At 35.8% G+C, this 11,427-nt stretch overlaps 1 protein-coding gene across 3 annotated transcripts; it reads left to right on the top strand.

Moving 5' to 3' along the window:
* Positions 1–1,652: 1,652 nt before the first annotated feature.
* LOC107474947 (uncharacterized) lies at positions 1,653–6,223 on the top strand. 3 transcript variants are annotated; one of them, XR_008005787.1, is made up of 3 exons: positions 1,653–2,769; positions 2,882–2,996; positions 5,267–6,223. XR_008005787.1 is itself a non-coding variant. In XM_052257019.1 (3 exons), exons 1-3 carry the CDS (start codon positions 2,383–2,385, stop codon positions 2,916–2,918), a joined length of 303 nt encoding a protein of 100 aa, XP_052112979.1. In that variant the 5' UTR covers positions 1,653–2,382; the 3' UTR covers positions 2,919–4,100. The 3 variants fall into 3 exon arrangements, 1 of the variants encoding a protein (XP_052112979.1); XR_008005788.1 differs by lacking the exon at positions 5,267–6,223 and having other exon boundaries at positions 1,653–2,585; positions 2,696–2,769; positions 2,882–4,100; XM_052257019.1 differs by lacking the exon at positions 5,267–6,223 and having other exon boundaries at positions 1,653–2,585; positions 2,707–2,769; positions 2,882–4,100.
* The last annotated feature ends 5,204 nt before the right edge of the window (positions 6,224–11,427 follow it).

Genomic DNA, 11,427 nt, shown 5'->3' with positions numbered 1-11,427 from the left:
ATGTTAATTTCTCTTTTATGTTCATGGATGCTCTTGTTGGATTTGATTTACTTTTAGTGCAATTTAATGTTTGATGTTCTTTTATTGTTGATTTGAGTTGTGATCTCATTTTCCTTGCAATTGGTAGTTGTTAGATTTTATCTTTCCTTGCAATTTACCATGCTTTCTTTGTATGCCTTCCAAGTGTTTGACAAAATGCTTGGAAGGATATTAGAGTAGATTTTGAGCATTCTTGGCTTGGAAAGAGTAATTAGGCAATTTTGAGTCATGAAAACCCAACTAATGTTGGTGATATAAAATTGTTACTTAATATGATTTTCATTGACTCTAATCTTTTGCTAATTCCATTAGTGAGTTGATTAGTACATTTGGATTGAGGTTAACTAGTCTTATTAGACTTTCTCCGAGTATGAGAATAACATGATACCTTCTTCCATCTTTGGGGATGACGTAATAAGATAAATTCTTGTTTATTATTGTGATATGATTGATTAATCTCATTTGACTTTCTCCCTATGTGTTGGAGTTGACTAAATAAGATGAATTAATCATTGCATGACTAGGATGGAAAGCCTATGTTCTCAACCCTTGCCATGAATGTCTCCCTTTATTACTTGCTTTCTTTAGCTACTTGCTTGATTTACTTTTCTTGCCATCTATTTTTCTTGCCCTCTTACCAATCAAAACCACCCGTTACCCCTTCATAGCCAATAATTGACCACTTTATTGCAATTCCTCGTGAGACGACCCGGAGTCCAAATACTCCAGTTAATTCTTATTGGGGTTTGTACTTGTGACAAAACCATAAATTTAATTTGATTCGAGGATTGACTATCGGTTTGGACTATACTAACAACGGAATTATTTTGTGGAATTTCGAACCGGTATAAATCCTTGCTATCAATAAGCTGGGCCCAAAGCCAATTGTGCAAGAAGACGTTGTTTATTGGATAGGATGGGAAGGTTTCAATAATTCAGATCCTATGGCAATCATTACATTCTCACTGCAATAGAGGATGTTTTCTGAGGAAATAGTTCCGGAGGAGGTAGAAGCTTCGTATCATGCCCTGATTCAAATTAACGACAATGTTGGGTTCATGTCTTACAAGAACCTATGTTTCACAAGGCAAGTTTCTGTGTGGGGACTTAAACGGTCTGCTGATGACAAACTTATATAGGAGAAGATGGTAAAGGTATTTGGTCTTGGAATGCCATACAGCCCCACTTTATTTGTAGACAAGCATGTTGTTACTTTGATGGAGGCAAGGACTGGATTTGGAACTTCAAACGATGGTGAGATTGTAAGACCCAGAGCCTTTGAAAAGTCTTTTAATGATCAAGTCTCAAATCATATGGTTATTTATAGCTTTAATTTCAGAAATTATTTTATTTAAGATAATTAAGGCAAGTTTTGATTTATTGAATTTGAGGTGAGTTATGATTATTATCCAATTTTATAATTATTGGAGTATTTTCTATATTTTGATTATAAAGTTGATAGTGGTGAAATAATAAGGATTTCTGTATGGTTTGGATTAAATAATTAATATTTTAAATATTAGTACTACTACTTTGGAAAATAAATGATTTAATTATATTATTCCTAATTATTTGATTTGGACATTTTATTGAAAATAATTGGTGCAATTGATGAGCAAATAGTATTTTTATAGATATTACTGTTGGGTTTAAATTGGGTTTCAATTACTATATTATTCCCAATTTTAGGTGAAATTACTATAATGCCCCTAACCCTAATTGTGCCACACCTATCCCCAAAAACCTTTCTCCTTCACGCTACACAGTTACCAGCCCTCCTTCATCCTCCTTCTGCGCAGCACACACCCTGGGTAATGGAAGGAAAGCTTGTCACCGCTGCCACCCACATCCCCTCTCATACCCCCACTCTCAGTTTTCATTAGTCAGCCCACACACTGAACAAACACACACACGGTGGAGAAGAGATCGGGCAGAGAGAGGAAGGGCGTCGCGCCTGTCACGAGTTCGCCGCCACCACCGCGCCGTTGCGCCGTCGCCAGAAAGTGCAGAATCGATTTGAGGGTTGGCTCGCGAGTGAGGGTGGTTGCGAGCTTGGAGCCGCCCGCCATCGTCGGCACTGCATCCACGCTGGTTGTCGCTGCTGTGATGCACCCGAGAGGAGAGAAGTCACGCTGGAAAGCTGGCCGCCAGGGGCGCTGTTGCTACGAACCGGCCGCCGCCGTGCATCCTCGTTGCCGCCACTGACCGGCCAAGTCGCCTCGGCATGGTCACTGCCGTGAGTTTTGCTGCTTGTGAGGAAGGGACGCTGCCTTGCGACATCACCGGTGTGCCTGGGCACTGTTGCTGTGAGTGTGCCATCACCGGAGCTTAGTGGTTGATGTCATGGGAGCCGTGAAAGAAGGAGGAAGAAGCCGTGCCGTTGTTCTGGCCGTCGGAGCTTCTATGGCCGTCAGAAGCTACCGCTGCCCAACCAGCTGCAACCGGGGTTGTCTCCTGTCATGTATGGCTGCCGAAGAAGTTGTTGTGGCCGCCGGAACCACCACCGGAGCTACTGGTTACTTCTGCCGTCGCCGAAAAGTTTGCCGGTAAGGGTTTTATTTAAGGTTTCTGTCCTTTTTGAATTCCGAGGTTACTAAGGTCACTGCCTGCTGGTTTCAATCGTCGTGATTGGAATTCGTCGTCGCTGCTGCTTGAGGTGGCTGCCAGGCTGCAGCTGAGCCGGTTCGAAGTCCGCCGCGGTGTCGGTTCAGCCGTTCCTCCTTTGGTTCGGTAAGCGTTTTCGATTTGAAAGCCCTTTAGTTACTGTTCTGTTATCATACGCTGATGTTTGTGGTGTTAATTGCTATATGATTGAGTTTCGGTTAATATATGTTGCAAATAGTGTTGCTATGGTTATTGCGAAAGTGGCTGGAAGCTGAGGTTTTGGTTGCCGGTGATTTCAAGTTGAGGCGGAAAGGACTCTGTGAGACGTTAGATTATGGAATTTGTGCTTTGAGGTAGGGGCGCTTTCCAAAACTATACTTTATGTATTGGAATTATTACATATGGATACTGATGTGAGAAAATGTGTATTTGGTGATTGTATCGGCCTTATGTATTATTTGATTGTCTCGAAAGCTTATGAATGTTTGTTTGGCTGAATTGTTGTGCGGCTTTGTGAAATGTAATGTTTTGAAGTTAATTCTTTAAAGATTTGAAACATGAGTTTAATCTGTTGAGGATTGGTTTGAATTGAGTCAATTATTTTGATTATGCGAAAGATAGAATACTCTAGAAATTCAGCCTGGGTTGCTTTAATTGATTTGGTTTTGATAAATGATTTATTTCTAAACTGATTCTTTTAAACTTTGGAAATGAGTTAAATCGGTTGATATTGAGTTGATTTTGAAATGGTTTCCTTGAGATATGCCACTGAGGCGACTGTTGGAATTAGCTTGCTTTTGAATTGATTTCTAGTTTTGAGCTGTTGAAAAGGAATGAGAAACGGTTTAGTTGGGACCCGAACCGGGTGGCAAAAGTCCAAGTTTTAGGGGAGGTGCTGCCGAAATTTCTATAAAATCCGAGTCTTTATTGAATGTTGTCTAGAAAAATGATGAGTTAAAGACTTCTACTATTTTATTTGAATTATCAAGAAAAGGATGATTCATGCTTTTGAAATGAATTATTAAAGAGGAAATTGTGATTTAGTCTTGCTTCTTAAGAAAGGCATTGTATCTCTTTCAGGAGGAAGTTACTTAGATGAGACTTATGTTTTAAAGTTGTTTTTAAATGTGGCAAGGGCAATGCCTTTGAATTTGACTTGAGGGTTTCAATTAGAGGAGTTTCAATGATTTTGAAAGAACCCGGATGTCTATTGACAAGTTTCATTTTGAAATATTTTGAGAAATGTTTTAAGTACTCCTTAAATTCTGAATTCTTGCAAGACTAAAACAATTTTAAACAGTTGAAACGTTTTAGAATTTATCATGGGGGTTGAAGTTGGTTTTGCCTAAGTAAAGGAAACGGCTTTGAAAGAAGTAAATGATTACGTGACTCGGTTTGGCTTAGATCCTATTTTATTACTCAAATCGGAAAGCCAAGGTTTTAATGATTTTATATGAATTTGGTGAAATGAGTTATCAAGGCTGAAAAGAGTTGAAACTTGATTTCAAAGTGAAACGATTTGAGAAAAAGTGATTTATGGCTTAAATGCCGATTTTACGAATTGATGATGTTGAATGTGGAAGTGCTATTTTGTTGTGAGCTGGAATGGCTGTGTATGATTATGAATATTGGCTGGTTCTGGATTGAACCGTGAGCCAGAATGGCTGTGTATGCTATGGTTATTGGCTGGTTCTGGACTAAACCGTGAGCCGGATGGCTAAGATGGATGTTGATCCATGGATAAGATGAATGCATGTATATGCTGAATTATTGATAATTGTGATTTGCACTTCCACTATCAGAGGCACGAGATCCCTGGGAAAAAGCAGTGGCTAGCCACCACGTGCTCCAGGTGGAGGCTCGGGACTCTGCTGACCCTATGTCGTAAGTGCGGCCGGGCACTGTGAAAGTCCCGGATGAGTTTGCCCCCGTAAATATTCACTAGTGAAGGTGATGGATATGGATCATAATTATGATCAAGTTTATGATGAGTATAACTCAAGTTGGGGATGCGCGACAGAGAGAAAGTCCAATGGTTAGCTACCAGGACTTGTCGGGTTGGCTCTATAACCGACAGATGATATCATCAGCCACTAGGGACAAGCATGCATCATATGCATCTATGTGACATTGTTTAGGTGTGCATATTATACTTGGTTTGCCTATGTGATTAATTGCTAATTGTTCTACTTGCAATAACTGTTTGTTTGTGCTTGCATCTTCCTATTTGTGTTTGCTACTGGGACTCTGTTGGACTGTGGTGATTGGTTGATGGTTGGATTGTTTGGGCCTAGGGCCGTGGTTGGAATGAGATGAACCGATGGTTGATTTCGGTTTTGTGTTTTTGACCTGGAATAAAATATGAAAGGCTATTTTGTTTCAGCATAGATAAATCGTTTTGAAAGGCTTTTGAGTTGTTGAGAATTGAATGGTTCCTCTTTCAGAAAAGATTTTCGACTTTACTTTTATTGAAAACCGTTGTTTTTTAAAGGAGGCATAAGACGGCTATTAATCACTGATGCGGTTATCTTCACGTATCCTATTACATTAATTCCCAAAAACCCTCTACTGAGAACCCTTTCGAGGATGATGTTCTCAACCCCCTACATTTTTCCCCTTTCAGGCTTTGGGCGCTGAAGTCACGAAGAGTTTATTTAATTGTTGTTGTGATGCTCTGTATTGTTTTAGTTATGTCTTATTGTACCCTCGCCTCTATCTTGATATATTCTGTAAGAGGGATAGGAATTGTATTGGATTATGCTTGTAATATTATATATATATATATGTATATATATATGGGTGTACTCTTTATGAGTTTTTGTAAGTTGTATGGTATCTATGGATGTACGTTATCGAACAAAAGTAATTTTTGGGAGCGGTTTTGCGGTTTAAAGTTTTAAATAGGCTCATATTTTAGTATTAAATAGTATAAGTGTCGTCGTAATGTCCGAGCTATCAGAGTCGCGCAGCCGGAAGCGTGAGCTATGGTAGTTAGGGTGTTACAGAGATGACAGATATCCTTCTATCAAGGTTGAAGTATATGCAACAGATAAGGAAACACTTGGTCCAGCGCACATGGAATGAAGTTGTTAGTGTCAAGTCAGTCAGTTTGCACTCGAATGGGCTCTACATGGTTTATATTTTTATCTAAACTATAAGCATTGACTCAGGTCAAATCATGAACTCCTATTAACTGCTATCATATATGTCAACTAGGCTTTCCTTTATTTTCATGTACATTATGTCTTAAGTATGGATCTTTATGTTTTAGTTAATGCATGATTCTAGGTAACTGTTAAGTATTTACTTTCATGGTAGTTGTATTCTCAAGCACTAATGTCGTGAGAAGTTTGCTCAGCTTTTATATTTTGGAGGCTTTTTAATTCATGTCTGGATTAATCATGGGGCAGTTAAGATCACTAATATGTTTATAAAAATGTGGTTGAGAAAGAAGTTTGGCTGTACACATGATGTCCCCTATCTTTATGTTTTAAAATGATAAAAATTTTAAAAACATCCCATGTAGTTACGTATTTGTTATATTAAGGTGAATATTTGCCTATTCTCAACAGTAGTCAAGTCTGGAAAAACCATCATAATTAATACTAGAGAATAAAATTAAAATACAAATCCAAAACAAACATTTAAAAAAGGACATGGGATCATGTATATGTTGGAGATAAGTGTGTATGTCCAACAAAATACTATCATGAATTATTATTATTATTATTCCTTTTTATAAGAATAAACTTTTATAATTTATGATAGTGTCCTTAATTAAAAATTAGAAACGAATAATTACGATAGGGATCGTAATAATGAGATATACGTTTTTTGAGTACTTTTAATTTAAATTGTTCTTAATCATAGAATCACTAAAAATGGGACATTAGTGATTCGGATAGATTAATATATATATATATATAGTCTTCATTGGATGAAGATTAATAGATCTCATTTGTTAAATTATATATAGAAATGGTATATATAGAGATATAACCATTGAACTGACTCACTCTAAGAATTCCTAATGGTTATAATTACCGTATATTTGTCAATAGGATATTCTTATGATGAACATAATATTAGAATTTTCCTTTGACCTGTGACTATCATAGTAATTAACAATGTATTTGTTATACTTTGATTCTGGACACCTAATACCCTATGGTGTTAGTTGAATGGACATTGGGTATGATTTAAATACTTGTAGAATTAATGATTAGTCAAAATGGAATCCATCAACTATGGTAATGAGTTTGAGCTCTACGATTATAATGAATTAAATAAACAATGCCTTGGCCAAAGGGTTTGAATGAATTAAGAAATGAGTTTCTTAAGTCATTCATAATTCATTATAATAATGGTAACAAGTTAGAGTTTGACAATCAAACCGTACTCTAAAAGTTAGCCAAGAGCTGAAAAGATGGAAGGAGTTGTATTTTTGTTCATCTTGGGTTCTTAGTAAAAATATTATTACTTCATACTATCGGGTCGTCAAGGAGCGTTGCTAGACACCAACCTTGATTAGTAAATTTAGTATGACTAATATACTACCCGCTTAGTATTGAACCTATGGGGTCACACACTAACGAGTGTTCTAATCCTTGGTAAATAATTATTTAATTATTATTTTGATTAGATCAAATAAATAATTATATTAATTCAAATGGAGTATTATTATATTCTTTGCTAGCACCATGAATATAATAATATTATAATTGAGAATATTAAATAATCAATTATTTATTCTATGATGAGTTGTAAATATGGATAAGATCCTAACTGATTTTGTCTCAAATTAAGTTGTAATTTGATTCACAAACCAGTCACCAATCTCATACTATATATGTGTATACAAATCAGTCACTAATCTCATACTATATATGTGTATATGATAAAAGAAAGAAAATATAAGTTTTCTCTTTTTACCTCCACATACACAAATATTCCAAATTCTTAGTGAAGAATTGCTGGTGCAAGGAGTTGCAAGAAACTTCTCAGTTAAATCCATTGGTCAAAGAGTTGACAACAAGGATTAGTCTCGGTGTGGATACACATAGTACCTTCGTACCATCGAAGGGGAAAGCTTTATTCACTAGGGTACTCAGGTATTGGCATCTAACCCATCTTATTTCAATAAAATTTTAAGCACAATATAGATCAATAGGATTACTTTATTACTTCCGCTGCGTGTTATGAACACTCGTAATCCAACAGTGGTATCAGAGCCATGGCACTTTTGTGTTTAAAGTTTTATTGTAAAAATTTTCATAATTAATAGGATTAATTTAAGTTTTGTTATTATAGTGAATGTGATTCCTAATAATGGTATGAGATGCCATTGTCAAAATTATAAATTTATGTGGGATAAAATTATATGTATGTTAAGGAACATACTGTTGTTATTGTTTTATTTATTTATGAAATAAAACTGAAAGGAAAAAAGGGATAAATAAATTTTATACTTTGTTTACGAGGAGTTACCTGACAACCAGGAGATTCGTACTCAAGGATAAAATTTATATATGTATTTGATACATGGAATGAATTAATTTTTACTTGAACCTAGACAACCTAGGGGTATAAAATATAATTCAATTAAATAATAACCTGACAACCAGGTAATTATTTGGGATTAAAATTGTATGTGATACATTTAATCATCTATTTAAAATTATATGAGTAATGACTTGACAACCAAGATACTCATTCATGATTTTAAATATTTTTTTTAAGAAATAAAGATTTCTTAATTTTCTATAATAATAATTATTGTAGAAAGTGTTATTTGTATGTGTGAATACGTACTTATATTTGTTTTTTCCTTTTAGATTCATGAATAATATGTCTACTCTATCACTGCGTGGCATACTTGAAAATAACAAATTGGCTGGAGCCAATTATGATGATTGGTATCGCAATTTGAGAATTGTTCTCATGCATGAAAGGCTAATTGATATAATCGATAAGCCTGCTATTACGGCCCCAGTTCCTAAAGAGGATGGAAGTATTGATAATGAGGCAACCAAGACTTATGAGAAGTACTTGGAAAATTGTCTTACTGCCAAATGCATCATTCTGGCATCCATGGGTTCTGATCTTCAGAGGCAACATCAGGATATGGATCCACCGACTATTGTTGAACATCTTAAGAAGATGTATGGTGCACAAAGACAGCCCGATACCAATTGTCCAAAACTTTGTTTAGATCCACACTTGATGTGGACTCTCCTGTTGGACCCCATGTTCTTAAGATGATTGATCTTATTGAACAACTTGAGAAGTTGGGATGCAAATTGGGTAAAAGACTTTCACAAGATTTGATCTTGCAATCTCTTCCAGAAACTTTTTCACAATTCATTGTTAGCTTTAATATGATTAAAGTAAGATGTGATCTTCATGAAATGCTCAACATGCTAATTGATTATGAGAATCAAATTGCATCTGAGAAAAAGAAAGGAGTTGCTATGGTAGTTGGCAGCTCTTCTAAGAAGAAAGGAAAGTGGAAAGCAAAAGGAAATGGAAAGAATAATTTTAAAAGAGAACCCATGGTACCTAAGGGTGATGTGACCAAACCCAAGGGCAAGCAAGAAAAGGCTGACAAAAATGATGCTGAATGCTTTTATTGTAAAGGCAAAGGTCATTGGAAAAGAAACTGCAAGGAGTACCTTGCTTCTTTGAAAACCAAAGAGGAAGGTAAGACATACTTGAAAACAGTTTTCATGATTTCTTTGGCTACTATTAATTCTTCTATATGGGTATTAGATATCGGAAGTGCTCATAATATTTGCAATTCGTTGCAGGGACTACGAGTAAGTAGATGGCTGAAGAAGGGAGAAACTTACCTTCAAGTCGGGAACAGAGCAAATGTTGCTGCTGTAGCTATAGGATCTATTTCTTTAGCAATGCCTACGGGCAAGACATTAGTATTGGAGAATTGTTATTATGTTCCTAATTTTATTGCAAATGTTATTTCTGTTTCTATGTTGGACAAATGTGGTTTTTATTTTAATATTAAAAATGGCATTTGTTCTACTTATTATGGTGATGACTTATACGTAAATGGCTATCTCCAATATGGCATTTATATTCTTCCCGATTTAAATGGTAATTCTCTCATGCATGTTTCTACTCTCAAAAGAGAGAGGAATAATCAAGTAAATGAATCATATCTTTGGCATTGTAGACTTGGTCATATAGGAGAAAAAAGGATTTCTAAGTTACATAAAAAAGGTTACCTTAACAAATATGATTATGAATCATATGTAACTTGTGAATCCTGTCTCAAAGGAAAAATGACCAAAACTCCATTTATGGGACATGGAGAAAGGGCTACAGAATTATTGGGACTAATACATACAGATGTTTGTGGACCAATGAAAATTCAAGCCAAAGGAGGATATTCTTATTTTATCACTTTCACTGATGATATGTCTAGATATGGCTTTGTATATCTTATGAAACACAAATCTGAGTCATTTGAAATGTTCAAAATTTTTCGCAGTGAAGTTGAAAATCAAACAGGTAAAAGCATTAAGGTGCTTAGATCTGATAGAGGAGGAGAATATCTAAATGATCATTTTCTTGAGTACTTAAAGAAAAATGGGATTCTTTCTCAATGGACACCTCCTGGTACCCCACAACACAATAGTGTTTCAGAGAGGAGGAATCGAACTTTATTAGATATGGTTCGATCCATGATGGTTTTTACTGATCTTCCATTGAATTTATGGGGCTATGCTTTAGAAACAGCAGCATATTTGCTAAATAAAGTACTCACTAAAGCAGTTTCTTTAACACCATATGAGATATGGAAAGGACGAAAACCAAATCTCAAACACATTAGAGTTTGGGGATGTCCAGCATATGTTAAGAAATTGCAAAGTAATAAACTTGATGCTAGGTCCGATAAATGTAGATTTATTGGTTACCCTAAAGAAACAATGGGTTATTATTTCTATCACCCTTCTAACCACAAAGTGTTTGTGGCAAGAGGTGGAACCTTTTTAGAAAAGGAATTTCTTTCTGAAGGAAGACAAGGTGAAGAAATAGAACTTGATGAAGTTCAAGAAACCAATGAAATAGTACAAGCTCAAGAATATGAAATTCAAGTTGAGCAACCAATTTTGGATGTACTTAAACTAACACCAAATTTACCATCTTCAAGAGTTGAGGATAACGAACCGATAATAGTTCAAAGAGAGATTAATGAACCAATCCTTGAACTACCTTTGGAACCGGTTCAACAACCTCCAATTTTGGTACAAGAACTACCTCTTCGACGGTCCACAAGAGAACATCGTCCACCACTAAGGCTAAACCTAATGGTGCAAGATGATGTGGAAAATGGGATCGATTATGATGATAATGATCCTAAGACTTATGAAGAGGCAATGCAAAGTTCCAAAAGTCTAAAATGGCAGAGTGCCATGGAATCCGAAATAGAGTCTATGAGGATCAACAATGTTTGGACTTTGGTTGAACCCTCAAAAGACATAAAACCTATTGGTTACAAATGGGTTTACAAGAAAAAGATTGGAGCAGATGGTAAGGTAGAGACCTATAAAGCCCGTCTAGTTGCCAAGGGATACCGTCAAAAGGAAGGAATAGATTATGAAGAAACATTTTCTCCTGTAGCAATGCTCAAATCTATTCGGATTCTACTTGCTATAGCAGCATACTATGATTATGAAATATGGCAAATGGATGTGAAAACAGCTTTTCTTAATGGAGAACTCAAAGAGGAAGTGTACATGACACAACCTGAGGGTTTCACACTTC

This window comes from Arachis duranensis, chromosome 2 (genome assembly GCF_000817695.3).
Source record: "Arachis duranensis cultivar V14167 chromosome 2, aradu.V14167.gnm2.J7QH, whole genome shotgun sequence".
In the NCBI taxonomy this organism is placed as follows: Eukaryota; Viridiplantae; Streptophyta; class Magnoliopsida; order Fabales; family Fabaceae; genus Arachis; species Arachis duranensis.
This window is presented reverse-complemented; position numbering and strand designations above follow the sequence as displayed.

Excerpts from the sequence above, each read along its gene's own strand:
- LOC107474947 (XM_052257019.1), top strand. The coding sequence starts at position 2,383 with ATGGGAGCCGTGAAAGAAGGAGGAAGAAGCCGTGCCGTTGTTCTGGCC. Across the intron at positions 2,586-2,706 it reads CGTCGCCGAAAAGTTTGCCG|GCTGCAGCTGAGCCGGTTCG; the intron begins GTAAGGGTTTTA and ends GGTGGCTGCCAG. Across the intron at positions 2,770-2,881 it reads GCCGTTCCTCCTTTGGTTCG|TGTTGCTATGGTTATTGCGA; the intron begins GTAAGCGTTTTC and ends TGTTGCAAATAG.